Here is a 20,198-nt window from a genome sequence, read left to right on the forward strand (position 1 = left end):
TCTTAATTACCAAAATTAAAGCTCTATTCAGATGGGTATTGCTAGAAAAAATTTAGCATATAACTACAGTTACTTCTTAAATTTAAAAGTTACTGTAACTGTGTTTATAAAAATAGAATTGCTTATTTATTGAGTCTATCTCTTCATTTAATGTGTTTTTATTCTCCCTCTTCTCTCTCCCTGACTTAGTCTCCCTCGTGGCCTTCTCTCTCTCTCTCTCTCTCTCTCTCTCTCTCTCTCTCTCTCTCTTTGCATGGAGATCAGCGTGCGATGGTGGAAATCAAAATGTAGTGGTGGAGATTGGCGTGGTGCAATGGTGGTGTCTGTGCTACTATGGGACAGGTTGTTGTTTGTGGATTCTAGGTTTTTTTTGGTTGTGGATGTTGAGTTTGTGTCCTTGGTGGTGATGGTAGTGGATTATGGGTTTGAGGTGGTGATGGGTTGTGTTGATCTATATGTATTTATTTCTTAAAATTTTTTTGAGAGAGAGTTTGAAGCTGGAGGAGAAGAAGAAGAGAGCAAAATAATGAAAAAAAAAAGTGAGAATAAAGAGAGAGATATGGAAATGAGGAGAGGAGAAGAAGATAGAGAATAGAGAAAAAAGAGAAAAAAATATTTTTTAAAAGAGGAAGAGAGAGAATGGAGTAATTTTTTTTTAATTAAGTTTGTAGCTATAGTAAGTTGCCATCTTTAGTAGTTTACTACAACTTAGGTGCTAAAATTTTTTAAGTTTAGCAACTTTGATATATCAGAGCACTAGCATTATGGTTGCAAAATCCCCCAATTGCTATTTTACAATCCAAAAGCATAAAAAACCCACTACATTTGGATGTGCATATCCAAATTTTTTTGCAACTTTGCTACACTGGGTTCTTATAAATAAAAAACTACTGTAGCAAGTTGTAAAGAATTTTTTAATATAAAAAATATTCTCTCTCCTCCCTATTACTTGAGTCCAATTTTATATTATTTTATTGTGTAGTTATATTATTTTAATGAGATATATGTAAAAATAAAAACTGAAATGTAGAGTGTATTGTAAACTGAAAGTGAGTGTATTGTAAAAATAAAGCAAATTTTTAGAAGGTAAAATACAAACTTTTATACCTTTACCAATACTAGTGCTCCCAATTTTGTTGTTTGTGTTGCTAAAAAAGGTAAAATACAAACTTTTATACCTTTACCAATACTAGTGCTCCCAATTTTGTTGTTTGTGTTGCTATTTTAATAGCTTTGTTGTGAACTCACCAGGCAAAAAAGTAGGAGTAGGTTTTTTCTTTCCTTTTGTGGTTTATTTAGGATTGGTTTATTTTACTGAAACTGAAATTTTTTTATGAAATAGTATCATAGGACTTATGAATAGTATTAAAAAGTAAAAGACTCATAAATGGTACAAAAAATAAGCTAAATAGTAAAATAAACTAATTTTTTTTAATTTAGAGTCAAACACACGTTGATATCATCAAACGGTCATAGTCAGTCCGTGCCATCATACATCTGACTAAGAATGTTGAAGGTAATGGTAGTTTTTTCAAAATGGTTGATTGACTTCATTACAGATTACATCTGCTTTCTAACTTACACTGTTCTAGAGAATTTGACGGTCTTCCTGAACAGGTTTTTTATTTGCTACGTAACATGGATGAAGCTATTATGAAAGCTACAAACTTAGAAATGGAGAGCAAATTAAATAAAAAAAAGAGCTAGCTCCGAGAGAATTACATCAGAAAACACTTAAAAGGGGCAGAGCCCATAACAAAACAATTTGCCAATCTATTAGATAAAAACGAAGAGGCTAAAACATGAGCAGCCCTATTAGCTTCTCTAGGAATCCAATTGAACTGCATCTACTGCACCTGGGAGGCTTTTGACAGCGAGTCAGAGCTAAGAACCTCAAATCTCCAAGGAGACCGAGAGTTTGGGTCTGTGATAGCCTCAACGTAGACCATGGCATCACTTTCAATTATAGCCTGATGAATGTTCCCTCAGTATCTAGAAACTCGAATTCAGGATCTATTCATTTGTTCTCTCTTTCAAAGTAAAAAATTAGCATAGCTTCTCTGCAAAATTCTGTGCATTCATGGATTACAAGAAGAATCCATGGCCTATGATGCTTTCTTTTCTCTTCATCTGCCTATCTCTCAACAATCATCCTTCCCTTGGAATTGACACCATCTCTGCACACCAACCTCTCTCTGGTGACCAAACTATTATCTCTAACGGTTGGAACTTTGAGCTCGGTTTCTTCACACCGGGTAACTCTTCTCGTTCTAATTACTACTATATAGGCATGTGGTACAAGAAAAACTCTCGCAGAACCATAGTTTGGGTGGCAAACAGAGAGACGCCAGTCTCTGATAGATTTTCTTCTGTATTGAGAATCTCAGATGGTAATTTAGTTCTGTATGAGTCTCAAATTCCAGTTTGGTCAACAAATTTGAGCTCTACGAGTTCTGGTCCTCTAGAAGCTGTGCTTCAAGATGATGGAAATTTTGTGCTGAGAGAGGGGTCTGCTAATTCACCAAAACTTTTGTGGCAGAGTTTTGATAATCCAACCGATACATGGCTTCCTGGTGGTAAGATAGCATACAACAATAAAACCAAACAAAACATTCGTCTTATTTCATGGAAGAATTCTGAGGATCCTGCACCAGGACTCTTCGCTCTTGAGCTAGAGCAAAATACCAGTTCCTTTATTATTCGATGGAATAAGTCTGTACAATACTGGAACAGTGGACCTTGGGATGGAAAAATTTTCAGTTTCGCTCCTTTTTACAACTTCAGTTATGTTTCAAATGAAAATGAGATCTATTTCACCTATTCGCTATATCATCCTTCTATTATATCTGGATATGTGATGGATAAATCGGGGCAGATTCGGCAGCTTTCATGGTCGGAAAGAACCAGGCAGTGGAGTTTGTTTTGGGCTCGACCGATAACACAATGTGAGGTTTATGCTTTTTGTGGGCCTTTTGGCATATGCAACCAGCAATTCCTGCCTTTTTGTAATTGCTTGCAGGGTTTTCAACCTGCCTCCAGCAACAGTTGGAATTTGTCGGATTTTTCAGCTGGGTGTGCAAGAAAAACCAGTTTGAAGTGTGGGAAGAGGGACAAGTTTTGGGAAATGCCCAACATGAAATTGCCTGAGCATCCACAAACTGTGGCAGTTGGAAGTTCATCAGAATGTGAATCAACCTGCTTGAATAACTGCTCTTGCACTGCTTATGCTTATGGCGACCATTGTTCAATTTGGATTGGAGATCTCTTGAATCTGCAACAACTCACAAGCGCTGACACTAATGGAGGAACTCTATATCTCAAACTTGCAGTTTCCGAGTTATCCGGTAAGGCAATTACTGTAGGTATAGTTTTAGTTTGAGACTTTCAGTTGTAGGGATAGCAGTTCTTGAGTTACCCAGTTCTATAATTGATTTGCTCTATTCTATTTTCTTTATTTTTAGATGATAGGAGTCTAATTCGATTTTGAAATTTGAATTCTGAATTAGGATGTTTTTACTGATTTCCTTTCCTTTCATTATTTATCCTTGTTATTATTCTTACTCTTCAAGTTTGTGGTAACTAGTAAGTGGACTTTTCCTATAAAATGGTGTAAGGAGGTGCCTTTGCACCATCAGCTCTCTATAAACCTGTTGTTTACAACCTCCAATACCATGATAACGCATCAGCAATTTATAAGTTAGTGAATACATGCTTTCACACACAATAATTCCTCATAAATCATAATACCCAGTTTCATAAACATTGAAGAAAGACGAGAGATTCTCTCTTGTCGGAGAGCTAACAATCATAATTAGAAAAACTAGTTGTATGTCTATGGTCAAAGCAATAAATCCAACATAGTGCTTGGCAGCTTGCTTGAACCGCAAAGATGGTATTGCTTGACTATGTCAATGACTAGAGGAAAAAAAAAAAACCCAAAACAAATATAAAATATAGAGAAGGACGTGGAAGCTTGTGGCCCTAAAGAGCAACAAAGCCAAAAACACCATTCACGCGTGATGATCTATTTATCAGACTAAGGAAATCCATTGTACGTTTCTTTGTGATGACCCTAATGTCAACTTCATTGGCCTCTTCGTTGCCAGCATTGACATCGTAACCCTGGTCTCTATCTCCGACCAGCCCGTATCTGGCAACCAATGACAAGGCGGAGAGAAGCTTTGAAGACTGTATTTCAACGTTTCTAAAATTGGGTATGGTGAGCAATTATTGTGCGTGGTATATCTTATTCACTCATTTGTGAAATGCTGATGTGGTATGCTAGTATTGGAGGGTGTAAAACTTTTATTTGCATCACATGCTTATCAAATTTGGACTCTTGTACAAAAGGTTAGGATTCTATTTCATGTGCTTATTCCATATTAAAATTGCTTAATTAGAAATTTAGAAGCAATGAATCAGACTAATGTTGCTTCGCTGAATTTTTTTTTTTTCTTTAGTAAATTATGATAACGGTTGATTTGATAATTTGCCACAATGTTAGGACTGGCTATTTAAGTTTTAATCGAGAAAAAATCCTGATTTCCAAGAATTCTCTTTTACTTATGTATAATCACTTTTAATGTTACTTTTGAAATTTGAGAGGTCTTTCAAAAACTTCACAAAATTGTCTTTAGAAAATTTAAATGTGATTATCATGTCATATATTGTTATAGTTTGTATTCTGCACAACAATAAACATAAATTTTTTTAGAAACAGACACACACACACACAAAAGGAAGAGAGAAAGAGATTCTAACACAAAAACACACCACAATTTTACTCAAAAGTCATGATAACTTTTAAGGGAGGGTGGAGCAAGTTATACTACACATAACATAGTCTCTTAAGCAATGTGGGACAAATACTTTTTTTTTTTTTTGAGAAACAAACACACATATACAAGGGAGAGAGAAATGAGTTCTAATACAAATATGCACCACAATTCCACTTAAAAACCATCAAAATTGTAGAAATTGATGAAAACATAATATTTTTAAATTTCGACTGATTATCATTTAATTCAATCATTTCAGCTTGTTCAATTTAACAAAACATGAAGTGAGAGATTTCAGTTCACATTCTATATATTGAAATATGACTAGTCTTTATTTTTTTCTTGTAGTTTCTCCTCCATCCAAAAAAAGGATGACATTGCTTCTTATTATTGGAATAACTAGTGTGATTGTTCTTTGCGCCAGTATTTCTATGTGCATATGGCAAAGAAAGATGAGCAAGAGAAAGGGTAAGCACTTTGCAAAATGCATATGATGCACCACGCTGAGTTTTTTGTTATTTGAATCAGAATAAAGCCAGTAATACGTTCCTCCACGTAATTATCAAGCAAACTAAGATACGTCAATGTCTTCTGAATTTAGAAAATAGACAAATTAATAAAAGAAATCAAGCACACCGCATGTTACACAGTGAAAGCCATGTCCAAGAATTGATAGACTTGGGTGAGTTGAAAGAAGAAGATGAGAAAGGCTTAGATTTACCTTTTTATGATTTGGAAAGCATACGAGTCGCTACAGGTAACTTCTCATATGAAAACAAGCTTGGAGAAGGAGGCTATGGGCCTGTTTACAAGGTAATTCTAGCAATATTTTTTGGTCATTAATGTTCATGTCTGCCTGTTTTGGTAAATGGTAATATTAATTGTGCATTGGGAATTTTGGTCTTAGGGTAAGCTTCCAAGTGGTCAAGAAATTGCAGTAAAGAGGCTTTCACGAGTCTCAGGTCAAGGTTTAAAAGAATTTAAGAATGAGGTGCTATTGATTGCAAAACTTCAGCATCGAAACCTTGTCAGGCTCCATGGATATTGCATAGAAGGGAGTGAAAAGATTTTACTTTATGAGTACATGCCTAACAAAAGTTTAGACTTCTTTATATTTGGTTGGCTTCTAAACCTAACTCCTACCATTTTACCATCCATGTTAAGTTAACATTGTTTCTTATTTTAGTTGCTAAAATTATTCTAAAATGAAAAATGGAAATTGCAAGATCAAAAGCAAAGTATGAGTTTGGACTGGGAGATGCGTTTCAACATCATTCTGGGAATTGCTCGAGGAATTCTTTATCTTCACCAAGACTCTAGATTAAGGATTATTCATAGAGATTTGAAAACCAGCAATATTCTTCTAGATCACAAAATGAACCCCAAAATATCTGACTTTGGATTGGCGAGAATTGTTGGTGACAGACAAACTGAGGCAATCACAAGCAAAGTAGCTGGAACTTAGTAGGTTTCATGTAGATAGTATGATTATTATAGCTAATTATTTACATATTATGGGAAATCTTCAATTTGCTTAACTTGTTTAGACAATATGCACATAATTTCCTCGCTAATATTATAATTTATACAATTGTTGCAATGTAGTGGCTATATGTCTCCGGAATATGCGATAGATGGAATCTTCTCAATCAAATCCGATGTTTTTAGTTTCGGTGTAGTTCTACTTGAGATTATAAGTGGAAAGAGAAATACAGGTTTTTATAAGTCAAAACAAGCAATGAGCCTTCTAGGTTATGTAAGTATTTTGAATTTTCATAACTATCTATGTTTGTGTCACTTTTTTGCTTCATTCTAGGTTCTGTATGTAGGTATGTTGAATTTTCTAATTATCTATGCTTTGGTAATTTTTTACTTCATACCAATGTTTGTCTATTATCACAGGCATGGGGATTGTGGACTGACAACGTGCTGATGGATTTAATGGACGAGACCCTACAGGATACTTGCATTGCAGATCAGTTTGTGAAGTGTCTCAATATTGGTCTCTTATGTGTACAATCTAACCCAAGTGATCGCCCAACCATGTCAATTGTTATTAAGATGCTAGATGGTGAAACTGTGAACCTTCCAACCCCAAAAAGACCAGCATTTGTCATTGGGAGAGATCAATCCAGCTCAACTTCTTCTAATAAACCAGAATCAATTAATGAAGTAACAAATAGTCTAGAAGCACGATGATCCTGAGTCTTGTTATCATGAGTCTTGTTGTTTTTTTTTTATGATTAATCCTGCAAAGTTAATCGTGCATTCACAATTAGATAATATAAATATTTTTTTCCCTAATTATTTTCCTTTGCTGGATACTTCTTTCAAGTTATTTTAAATCCTTTCCCGTATTTGTTGTACTGACGCTTTGAATTGGAATGGATAAGATTTCAGGTTTCTTATATTGTGTTTGGACTATTGCTATTCTAAAGAACTTCTAGTATGATTTAGAAGACGTCTGAATTACAGAAATTATTGTTTTGACATTATCTATAAATATCATTACCGCATCCTGCCCAACGATTACCCATCCTTGCTCCTCCACTGAATAAAAATTCTATGTCCTACTATGAGTGGTTAACTTTAAACTTTATTAATAACTATTTATAAGGTCATTTTCTTAACCTAAAATTACTTTTACAAACTGACAAGTAACAACAATTTAAAGGTCATGGTCCTTCTCGGGCCGCCATCCATTATATTGTGCAATTTTTATTACTCATTGTCTTTTTAAAATATATATATATATATATATATATTTATATATATGAGGTAGAATTCTACTCTAGTCTAATCAAAGTTTATATGTGTGATGCTTATTCTTAGAGACTTGAACTCTAGTTCTTACCCCCCACATCCTACAAATACTTAATTCTCTTTTAGAGTAACTATCACACAAAGGATGTGTGGGCTGTGCCGTATCATCACTCACTACTAGTTGCACTTGCACCACATGAATCTTCTCAAATTTGACAAGATTGGCAGTTACCTTTCTCTTAATACACAAAGACTTTTGTTAACGAGTATCCTAAGGACAATGTTTAAGATACATTAATTCTTTATTAAATATTTTTTTCATACACTTAAAAAAAAAAAAAATCTATATCTATATAAGATCTTGAAATTCCCTCCAATTTGATTGTTTGTGCACAAAAATCGGGCTTAAATAGCAAGATTGTTAGACTCCGACTAGACCATATAGTCTGACCAGGCTAATCGGAAACCGAACTGAAATCCGGTTTCTTAAACATACAAAATCAGATTTCTTTGAAATCCCATGAACCCCTTAAACTGCGGTTAGACCGCATGGTTCAGGTAGAACCAGTGGCGTTTCAATAACGGTCCAAGCTTACTTGTTAATTAAGAAAAAAAAAATAAAAAAAGTGCACTTAAGGGCAATAGTTAAGGTGCATTAATGATTTATTAAATAATTTTTTTAATACAATTTAAAAAAGTAATATATATATATGAAGATGGTAAAACATAGAGTTGATGGGCCTGCCTTAATGGGCCTGACGGATCGGAACTGGTGGGCCTGTATAAAGATGATCCCCTGCACTTTGAAGGCCCATTGCTGACAGACGTAGTAAGGGCCCATGATCCGAGGTCCATATCGCCTAGAAAAGCCTTAAGAGCCAAAAATGGAAATCCTTGCTCACCACGCTCAGAGGAATTTGTATTAGAGTCCCACATGGAAAAGATTTGGAAACCAAGAAGAAAAGTCAACCCTTTGCCACTATAAAAGGCCTGCCACCCTCAGAAATCGAGGTACGCTTTAATTGACCCTCTCTTACGCTCTAAGTAAAACAGAAGAATTCTAACTTGACCGTCGGAGAGCCTTTGGCCGGCACCACACCGGTGCTCTCTGAAGGATTCTTTCGATTGCTTCTGTCGTGCAGGTTCGATTCGAGTCGCGAGTACGGTGTGACCCATTGGTGACAATTTTCGACGTCATCAGTTGGCGCCGTCTGTGGGAAAGAAGTAACATAGCGCACTATCGCTTCCTAGACAAAGGAGTTACATGGTACTCACACGCTCGATGGCAACCACTAACGACGTTCAGGAAGGGGAAGCCCCTACGACTGCCCTTGAGAGACAGGTCAGGACGCTCGCCGCAGCCGTGGAGCGCCTCACAAAACAAAACCACGACCTAGAAGAGCAGCTGAACCAAAAGAGTGCGGCCGTCAATAACCAAGGAGCGGATCAAGAAGGAACCAACGCTGAAAGGAGGAACCATGACGGACCACAGGAGAGTAACGCCCCAAGCAAACAAGTGCGACGGGACGCTAGCATCCCTTCAGTGACGGATACAGCTCCACAACCCATCATCGCGGAGATGCAGGCGATGAAGGAACAGATGGAAGTACTGATGAACGCTCTCAAGGGGCGAGTGTCCAGTGATCTTGACGACCTTGTCAACCGGACTGACTCGCCATTTACGGCATCCGTCAATTCCTTCCCCCTGCCAAGTAAATTCCGCATGCCAAGTATGGATAGTTATGACGGAATCAAAGACCCTCTCGATCACCTAGAGACCTTCAAGACCCTGATGCACCTTCAGGGAGTGGCAGACGCAATTATGTGCAGGGCGTTCCCTACAACCCTAAAGGGCGCAGCAAGGATTTGGTTCAGCCGGCTAACACCAAACTCCATCGGCACCTTCAAGGAGCTGAGCGCTCAATTCACTACGCACTTCATCGGAGGACATCGGTATAAGAAATCCACGGCTTGTTTAATGAACATCAAGCAGAGAGAGGAGGAGACGTTACGGGCCTACATATCACGCTTCAATAAAGAAGCGCTCTCGTTCGACGAAGCCGATGACAAGATACTAGTGGCAGCGTTCACGAACGGGCTGAAGGGGGGTAAGTTTTTGTTTTCCCTATACAAAAACGACCCAAAGACCATGTCGGAGGTGCTTTACAGGGCCACCAAGTATATGAACGCTGAAGACGCACTATTAGCCCGAGAAGATAGACCCAAGAAAAGAGACAGACAAGAGGATCCCCGACAGGACCAGGGGCGGAAGAAAGGAAGGATGGGAGACCGAAGGGAGGAGAGACGTCCAAAACATATGGGCGCAAAGTTCACAAGTTTCACCCCGTTGACTGCTCCGATAGACCAAGTCCTAATGCAGATTAAGGACGAAGGATCCCTGACGTTTCCGGGAAAGCTGAAGAGTGATCCCAACAAAAGGTCCAGAGACAAATATTGCCGCTTCCATCGTGACCATGGTCACGACACGACCGATTGCTACGACTTGAAGCAACAAATCGAAGCCCTTATCCGACAAGGGAAGCTGAAGAAGTTCGTCAGCAAGGAGAGAACGGAGCAACACCCACAAGAACAACACCCCCGTCGAGAAAACGAGCGACCAAGGCCCCCATTAGGGGAAATAAGGATGATAATTGGAGGAACAGCCGCGGCCGGATCGTCGAAAAAGGCTCGCAAAACATACCTTCAGATGGTACAGAATGTCCAGTTGGCGGGTACAGTGCCAAAGATGGCAAGAAGGGAAGGCCCCATTATCGGGTTCTCGGAAGAGGATGCAAGACGCCTACACCATCCACACGACGATGCCCACGTCGTCACCTTGCGGGCAGGCGACTACAATATCCACCGAGTGTTGGTCGACAACGGTAGTTCGGCCGACATCTTGTATTATCCGGCGTTCCAACAAATGAGGATTGACAGGGAGCAGCTAATACCGACAAACGCCCCGCTCGTTGGTTTCGGAGGGAGTAGGATATTCCCTTTGGGCGCAGTCACGTTATCGGTGACAGTAGGAGATTACCCCCAACAAATCACCAAGGACATAACATTCTTGGTGGTCGATTGCTCGTCAGCCTACAATGCTATTATTGGACGACCCACGCTCAACTCGTGGAAGGCGGCAACATCAACTTACCACCTGATGATCAAGTTCCCAACGGAGTATGGGGTAGGAGAGCTACGCGGAAGTCAAATTGCCGCACGAGAATGCTGCGTAGCTATGATGGAGGTGGAAGATCAGATCCAGGCCTTGAACATAGAAGAACATCGAACAACGGCAGAACCTACAGAGAAGCTAGAGGAGATAACTCTCGACAGTTCCGATCCAGACCGAACCACCAAGATCGGAACGCTTGCCAAACCCGCAATCCGTCAAGCGCTCGTAGCTTTCTTGAGAAGCAATAAGGATGTGTTCGCCTGGAGCCATGACGATATGCCAGGAATCGATCCCTCGGTCATGGTACATAAGTTGAATGTGTTGCCCTCGTTTCCACCCGTCCGACAAAAGAAGAGAGTATTCGCCCCGGAACGAGACCAAGCAATAGCGGAAGAGGTCCGCAAACTCCAAGAGGCAAGCTTCATCAGGGAAGTCTACTACCCCGATTGGCTGGCGAATGTGGTAATGGTGAAGAAAACGAGCGGCAAATGGCGGATGTGCGTGGACTTCACCGATCTTAACAAAGCATGCCCCAAAGATAGCTATCCCCTTCCAAGGGTCGACATCCTAGTAGACTCGACGGCTCAACACCAATTGCTAAGCTTCATGGATGCTTTCTCGGGTTATAACCAGATCCGCATGCACGAGGACGATCAGGAGAAGACTTCGTTTGTAACCAGTCAAGGACTCTTCTGTTACAAAGTAATGCCATTCGGCCTGAAGAATGCAGGGGCAACATACCAGAGACTAATGAACAAGATGTTCGCACAGCAAATCGGGAGGAATGTCCAAGTCTATGTCGACGACGTGTTGGTGAAGAGCCGGAAGGAGGAAGACCACTTGGAAGATCTCAAGGAAACATTCGGCACACTTCGATCCTACAACATGAAACTCAATCCGGGAAAGTGCGCATTCGGTGTAACGGCAGGCAAATTCCTAGGATTCATGGTATCTCAAAGGGGGATTGAAGCTAACCCGGACAAAATCCGAGCCATAATGGAGATGGCCCCCCCGAGAAACGTGAAGGAAGTACAGAGCCTTAACGGCAAGGTAGCGGCATTGAATAGATTCGTGTCGAGAGCGACGGACAAGTGTTTACCCTTCCTTCGAACATTGAAAAAGTCATTCGAGTGGACGGACGAGTGTCAGCGAGCCTTCGAGGAGTTAAAAACCTATCTATCTTCACCACCTCTACTGAGCCCCTCGCAACCAGGTGAAGAACTCTTCCTCTATTTGGCTGTCTCCACGGTGGCCGTCAGCGCGGCCTTAATCAGAGAGGAGGACAGGGCACAGAAGCCCGTGTACTACGCTAGCCGGGCGCTCCGCGGTGTCGAGGAAAGATACCAACCTATGGAGAAACTCGCTTTTGCGTTGGTCACGGCGGCTCGCAAGCTCAAGCCCTACTTTCAAGCCCATACCGTGAACGTAATGACCGACAAGCCCTTACGAAGGGCACTGAGTAATCCTGAAGCCGCGGGTCGACTGACGCTGTGGGCAATAGAATTGAGTGAGTTTGACATCAAGTACCGTCCACGTGTGGCCATTAAAGGACAAGCTGTAGCCGACTTCATAGCAGAGTTTACGCATGACGCGGACAAGGGGGCAGAAGAACCCCCCAGTGGAACATCTACACCGACGGATCATCCAATAAGCGAGTTGGAGGAGCCGGCATAGTATTGCTGTCACCTGAAGGAGACAAGATTGAATGTATGGTCCGTCTCGACTTCCCCATTACCAACAATGAAGTAGAATACGAAGCGGTGGTAGCGGGACTCGACCTAGCCAAAGCCGCCGGAGCTGAAAGTGTGGTCGGCATTGCGACTCTCAAGTCGTGACCAATCAAGTAAACGGAGATTATGAATGCAAAGGGGAAAGGTTGAAGAGATATCTTGATCAAGTAAGGGCGAGAGTCGATGGGCTAAAAGCAATGTTTGTCCAGATCCCCAGGGGAGACAATGAGCTCGCCGATCGGCTAGCCAAAGCCGCTTCAGCAGAACATATGATTACACCGGGTAATGTACTTCCCTTTGTTCAAATCTTTCCGCTAATAGACCCCGACAACATGCAGGAGATACGCTCCGAAAGAAACTAGACTACGCAGATAACTTCATACTTAAAGGACGGGATATTTCCAGAAGAGAAGGAGGCAGCGAGAAAGCTAAAAGTCCGAGCGGCAAGGTTCGTCTTGATAAAAGACATTCTTTACAAGAGAGGTTTCTCCCGTCCTTACCTAAGATGTCTCGGGGTTGAAGAGGCAGACTACGTGATGAGGGAAGTACACGAAGGAATATGCGAGAACCATTCCGGATCGCGCTCGTTAGTGCACAAACTGGTACGAGCTGGGTATTACTGGCCAACCATGCAGAAGGATGCCGAGTCTTACGTTAAAAGCTGCGACAAATGCCAAAGGTTCAGCAATTTCATCGGACAACCAGCTGAGGAGCTAACCCCTATAACGGCTCCATGGCCGTTCGCTCAGTGGGAACTAGATATCATGGGACCTTTCCCAACGGCGGTAAGGCAGCTGAAGTTCTTGGTAGTGGGTATTGACTACTTCACAAAATGGGTAGAGGCGGAAGCCTTGGCCACCATTACAGAAAAAAAAACATTAGAAGTTTTGTCTGGCGGTGCATCGTATGCAGGTTCGGTATTCCAAGAGTTCTCGTCTCAGATAACGGGAGGCAGTTCGACAACGGCCACTTCAGGGATTTCTGCACTCAGCTAGGAATAAAAAACCACTACTCATCACCCGCCCATCCTCAGGCTAATGGCCAGGTTGAAGTCACGAACCGATCCCTGTTAAAGATTATCAAGACTCGGCTCGAGGGGGCAAAGGGCATATGGCTCGAAGAATTGCCGAGCATACTATGGGCATACAGGACAATGGCGAGGACTCCGACAGGAGAGACGCCATTTCGACTGACATACGGGAGCGAGGCGGTCATCCCAGCAGAAGTTGGACTCACAAGCTACAGGGTTCACAACCATGACGAATGCAGGAATGACGAATCCCTGAGGCTACAGCTGGACCTGATAGATGAGGTTAGGCCGGTGGCAGAGCAAAGGATCGCTAGGTACAAGGATCGCATGTCTAGACATTACAACACACAGGTCCGACATAGAAACTTCCAAGTTGGAGACCTCGTACTCAGGAAGGTCATGGGTGCAACTAAAGACCCTGCACAGGGAAAACTCGGCCCCAACTGGGAAGGACCTTATAGAGTTACGTCATGGAAAAGGAAAGGAACGTACCACCTGGAGACAACAGATGGAGAGAAGCTGCCACATCCATGGAATGCCGAGCATTTGAGGAAATACTACCAGTAGTAGTGACACAGCAACCAGTTTTTGTTTGAGCTTTTTACAAGTTTCTCTTTTAACTGTCTTTTTGCTACAATTTTGTTGTGCCCTTTTTAAGCCCAAAGGGGGCAGGCACTTTTTCCTTTACGCATTTCTATAATCAGATATTACTTTGATCTTCTACTTGGATGTCACTATAATTGTCTACAAAACTAACAGGAATAATCATTCAAGTCCACAAGATGGACGGATATAAATGCGGTCCACAAGATGGACGGATCGCCCTACAAGGACGATCGCCCTCAATCCGCAAGATTGACGGACACAAAATGTCCACACGATGGACGGATCATCCTACGGGGATGATAAGATACTACAGGAATAATCATTCAAGTCCACAAGATGGACGGATATAATTGCGGTCCACAAGATGGACGGATCGCCCTACAAGGACGATCGCCCTCAATCCGCAAAATTGACGGACACAAAATGTCCACAAGGTGGACGGATCACCCCACAAGGACGATCACTGTCAGTCCATAAAATGGACAGACTCAAAATAAAGTCCACAAGATGGACGGATTATCCTACAAAGATAGTAGCCAAAGTCCACAAGATGGACGGACCATCCCACAGGGATGATGACTCAAGTCCACAAGGTGGACGGATACAATCGAAAGTCCACAAGACGGACGGATCGTCCTACAAGGACGATCACTGTGAGTCCTTAAATGGACGGACATGAAATAAAGTCCACAAGGCCGACGGGCCATCCCACAAGGATGATGACATCCTACAAGGATGATAACTCAAGTCCACAAGGTGGACGGAAATAATGGAAGAACATGCAAGCGAAGTGGACGGACCACTGACTACGTTAAAATTTTTTACAAGTCCATTAAATAGGCATTACATTTAAAAAGTGATGTACAACATGGACGGTTCCTCATAATGAACCTCTAAAAATAGACGGAGAAGAAAAATCCTCACGGATGTAAATGCTCAATCAACACAAGATAACAAGTCTGCAATGTGGACGGAGTATCACAGATAGATATTCTCACAAAAATCCTTCCTCAAGAAGGAGGACAGACCTTTAAACAAAGTACCAAACAATGATAAAAAGCATATATGAACATTAAGCCAAAAGCCCCAAAGGCAAGTGTTTAATACAATTAAAGAGGACGGATTGTCCTGAAATGTGAAAAAAAAAATAATAATAATAAAAAAAAAGAGAAAGGACGGATTGTTCTCAAAATGAATTACATAGACATTAATCTTCCTTTTGTTCAGCAACTTGGACATCCTTCGACGGGACGGACTCTCCGTCTCCTTGAGCAGCGCCTTCGCCAAAGAGGTCCTCCGTATTTTCGAAGGCGACGGGGAGGGCAGAAGTCTGGGCTTGGTCCTCAAGTTTGACCATTGACAAATCCAGCTCTGGATAGGCCTTCTTGACTTGACGGAGAGAATCATCGAAGCCTTGAAGGAAAGAATCTGACAGCTCGCCCAAGCAGGACTCTGAGCATCGGTACTCCTCGACGGCTACCTCTTTCACATGACGGATCTCTTCCTTGAGTTCTTTGATCTCCGCCTCTTTTTTCTCTATGGCCGTCAGCGCAGAGGCCGTCTTCTCCTCCAGCTCCTTCCTTGCCTTCTCAGAAAGCTCCAGCTTCTTCTCCATCTTGGACCTCCATTTATGGAGTTGTCCGAGCTCTTCCTCCGTCTGCTCCGCCTTCGCGCGCACCCGGTCCAAATTACTCTCACGGTTGAGACACCGGTCCAATAGTCCCTTCATCATGACCAAGGACTGCGAATAGAAAAGAGACCGTCACACAATGTAAATAACAACAAAAAAGAAAAATAAACTTATTTGACGGACATAACCAACCTGAGCGACGGCAAAGAGGCCCGTCTCCCCCATGGCCTCCGTCGAATGGTTTCCAAGATCTTCATAGTCTTCCGCCGTGATGATGGACGACAGCTTCCCCAATGCATACTTGGAGTCGTCGCGGAGAAGGGAAAGAGGTCTCTCTTGCTTACCTTCTGGGGCCGTCATCAATCCTTTACCCGTCCCCTGCTTAGCTGGGGTGACGGTCTTGTTACCCTCAGCCATTAAACCGACCACAGGTTCAAGAGAGACCTTTGGTTGCTTAAATGGACGGTCGGATTTTGATGTCGGTTTCCTTTTAGGGGCTAAAGCCGACACCTTAGGTACCTCATCGCCAGATTCCCTCTTCTTGACGGCTTGGGATTTGATCAAAGCTCTCCTTTTTGCGTCTTCCATCTCTGCAAATAATGACAAATGAAATTAAAACAAAGTAAGGTCAGTTAAATGGCAAAGTAAAGTTGACGGGCTTATGTCTATGAACTCGTTCGTCGTATCTAATTGCCTCTTGGGTGGGCTCAGGACCGTCGTAGTACCAATGTATGGTCCTCGGGTTCACCAACTTAGCCCAAGTCCTTTCCTCCGGCGTAGTTTTCCTGCAAACCTTTTCAAGGAAACTAAACTCCTCAAGGCTGACTTGTGGGCGCCGTCTACCTGCAGAGAGAGACGATCAAGATATACACATAAAAATGGACGGATATGAAAAGCTCTACAAAATTAAGACGGATGCATACACGATTGATTTATCACTGCCCAAGTTGTGTCGACGGGCATGTAATCCGTCTCCCCTGGATGGCTCATCCATCTGTCACCCTCCAGGAAGAAGTAGCGACTCTTCCAGTCTCTATTTGAGTCTGGGGTCTCAAAGATCACCTTCAACAAGGGGCTCCGACTAGCAAAACTATACATCCCCCTTGATCCAGAAATCTCGTCTGGACGGTAACAGTGAAGAAATTCACGGACCGTCAGTTTCCTTTCCCCACCTGACATTGCACCGTAAAGAATCTCCATGGCTATGAAGACCCTCCAGGCGTTAGGGGATATCTGGGTGACGGACAACCCCAGATACTGTAAAAGTTCCCTATGAAGTGTAGAAAGCGGGAATCGAAGTCCAGCCTTCAACGCCTGCTCGTACACTCCGACACCGTCTACCCCTTCATAGTAACACTTCTCCGACGCGTATGGTAGACGGATGGAAACATAGTCAGGGATTTGGAAGTTGGTTCTGAAGGTGCTGAAGTGTTTCTCCCTGATGACGGACGTAAACCTATGCACCGTCCACTCTGGCAACATGATGAACTGCCTTAGTCCATCAGCACCTACAACGGACTCCAGTGCTTGATCCCCGTCTTCATCAGAACCCTCTATTTCAACTATCTCCACATCCTCATTTGTTGAGGATGAAGAGGAGGCAGACGGACTCCTATCTTCGCCGGGGCTCTCTTGGTCTTTATGACCGAACGGGTATACATCCTCGTATTCCGTCCCATCACGAATCACCGACTGGTTACTTGACGCACTAGACATTTCCTACAATTGACAATGAAACCTAAGACCGACGGGTTTGAAAGTGTTGACGGGTATGGAAAGCCTAACAACAATGCATGGACGGAAATGTAACTTGACTATAGTGAATTAGAAGCACTTACCAAACTTAGTAGAGGAGAGGGGACGGTTGGCGTAATCAGTAGATATTCGTCCTCGACGGATTACTCTGACAAGGTTGACGGCTCCGCTCTGACAAATGATTTCTGAGTGAAAATTAAAAAATGAGAGAGTGAGGCGCCTTATATATATAGGAGGTGCACGGAAGACGAAGCGACGCTTCGATCCTATACAACGACCATTCAGAGAGTGACACGTGGCATGCTTAATAAATGCTGACAACCTGTCAGTACTTACCAACAGATTTGTACCCGTCATGTAACCGTCAACTTGACGAATCTTCCTCTAACAGGTTGATCCATCTAGAACCGTCGTCCTATCTTGCATGAATCCGTCATAAAATGACCGTCATACCCATACGTAAGGACCGTCACCCCATTGATCCTTTGACCTAAAAGGTGACGGACCATTGGGGTGAAGGGGGCAACTGAAGATGGTAAAACATAGAGTTGATGGGCCTGCCTTAATGGGCCTGACGGATCGGAACTGGTGGGCCTGTATAAAGATGATCCCCTGCACTTTGAAGGCCTATTGCTGACAGACGTAGTAAGGGCCCATGATCCGAGGTCCATATCGCCTAGAAAAGCCTTAAGAGCCAAAAATGGAAATCCTTGCTCACCACACTCAGAGGAATTTGTATTAGAGTCCCACATGGAAAAGATTTGGAAACCAAGAAGAAAAGTCAACCCTTTGCCACTATAAAAGGCCTGCCACCCTCAGAAATTGAGGTACGCTTTAATTGACCCTCTCTTACGCTCTAAGTAAAACAGAAGAATTCTAACTTGACCGTCGGAGAGCCTTTGGCCGGCACCACACCGGTGCTCTCTAAAGGATTCTTTCGATTGCTTCTGTCGTGCAGGTTCGATTCGAGTCGCGAGTACGGTGTGACCCATTAGTGACAATTTTCGACGTCATCAATATATATATATATATATATATATTTTTTTTTTTTTTATATCCAAAAAAAATACACATAACAACAATGAATTTGTTTATGCATGACAATGCATGATTTACAAGTTTATTTTATTCTTAGAAAAATGTATATTGTAATTCATAATTGAACATTTATTAATTTTTAACATGTACCCTTTGGGCATTTATTAACAAGACCCATAAAGGAAAATTGATGCTTATTACTATTGATATTGTATTTTTTCCAAATCCCTAAATTTTTGTGTAAAACTAGTTTTAAACAAGGGATTCATTGATTTAAATATGTCAAACCATATTTTTGTAGATTTCAATTAGTTTGCATTAGGTTGTCCAAATTTAGCTAAGCTTTAATTAAAAATTCTAATTGTATTATCATATTATTGTCTTGAATAAAAAAAATCGTATTGAATTCAAGATCTTGAAATTCCCTCCAATTTTATTGTTTGTGCAAAAAATGGGGCTTAAATAGCAAGGTTGTTAGACTTGGACCAGACCAGACGGTTCGACCAAGTTAACTGGAAACTAGATTGAAATCCGGATTTTTAAACATACAGAACCAAATTTCTTTCAATTCTCGTGAACCCCTTAAATGTAGTTGGACTGTACGGTTTAGGTAGAATTGGTGGTGGTTCAATCATGGTCCAAGCTTGCATGTTAATTAAGAAAAAAATCAGAAAAGTGTGCTTAAGGGCGATGGTTAAGGTGCATTAATGCTTTATTAATAATTTTTTAATTCACTTAAAAAATAATATATATATCTTTATATCCCAAAAAAAAAAAAAAAAAAACACACATAACGACAATGAATTTGTATATGCATGACAATGCATCATTTACAAGTTTATTTTATTCTTTGAAAACGTACATTGTAATTCATAATTGAACATTTATTAATTTTTAACTTGTACCATTAGGGTATTTATTAATAAGACCCATAAAGGAATGTTGACACATATTACTATTGATATAGTATTTTGCCAAATCCCTAAATTTTGGTGGAAAACTAGTTTTGAATCAAGGGATTCATTGATTTAAATATGTCAAACCCCTTTTTTTTCTTCTTTCAATTAGTTTTCATTGGGTTGTCCAAATTTAGCCAAGCTTTAACTAAAAAATTTGATCATTTGATCATATTAATTTTCATCTTGAATAAAAAAAAAACTTCTTGAATTCAAGATCTTGAAATTCCCTCCAATTTGATTGTTTGTGCACAAAAATGGGGCTTTAATAGCAAGGTTGTCAAATTCAAACTGGACTAGACGGTTTAACCAGGTTAACCGAAAACTGGATTGAAATTCAATTTTTTATACATATAGAATCAAATTTCTTTGAAATCTAGTGAACCCTTTAAATCGAGTTTGTACCGCACGGTTTAGGTAGAACTAATGGTGGTTCAATCATGGTCCAAGCTTGCTTGTTGTAAGGTGGTGGGCTGTGCTAGTGGTGTTGGACTGCTTCCTACAGCACTACGCCCAAGTTTTCTGGATAAGGGAGTTGGGACCGGTCTAGCTGCAACTCAAGTTGGTCCGGCTTGTGCGCAAACTAGGCCAGGTTTGCTAGGAACATGCTTACGGTAGGCAGAATTGTTTCAGAAAAGTTGTGGCAGACAGATATAATAATAATAAAATAAATAAAATATCTGGCCATTCAGTGGGAAATGACCAAACAGCCCTTGAACACAATTACAGCAGCAATATTA

The 20,198-nt window shown here is 41.4% G+C and overlaps 1 protein-coding gene across 7 annotated transcripts in view; it reads left to right on the forward strand.

Annotated features, from left to right (window-relative positions):
* The first annotated feature begins 1,623 nt into the window (after window positions 1-1,623).
* LOC126695431 (G-type lectin S-receptor-like serine/threonine-protein kinase At4g03230) overlaps window positions 1,624-20,198 on the forward strand; it is a 174,361-nt gene continuing 155,786 nt past the window's right edge. For 3 of the 7 annotated variants that reach the window (XR_007646026.1, XM_050392187.1, XM_050392188.1), the window contains exon 1: window positions 1,625-3,362. Coding sequence is in view for 6 of the 7 variants with exons in the window: in XM_050392187.1 (XP_050248144.1) it covers window positions 2,081-3,362 (1,282 nt within the window). In the remaining variant the exon portion in view is untranslated. Of the gene's footprint in view, window positions 3,363-5,126; window positions 5,247-5,379; window positions 5,592-5,685; window positions 5,897-6,004; window positions 6,247-6,383; window positions 6,535-6,680; window positions 7,187-20,198 lie in introns of those variants that run through there. The other 4 variants (XM_050392185.1, XM_050392190.1, XM_050392186.1 and 1 more) reach the window with 4 other exon arrangements.

This window comes from Quercus robur, chromosome 8, assembly GCF_932294415.1.
Source record: "Quercus robur chromosome 8, dhQueRobu3.1, whole genome shotgun sequence".
In the NCBI taxonomy this organism is placed as follows: domain Eukaryota; kingdom Viridiplantae; phylum Streptophyta; class Magnoliopsida; order Fagales; family Fagaceae; genus Quercus; species Quercus robur.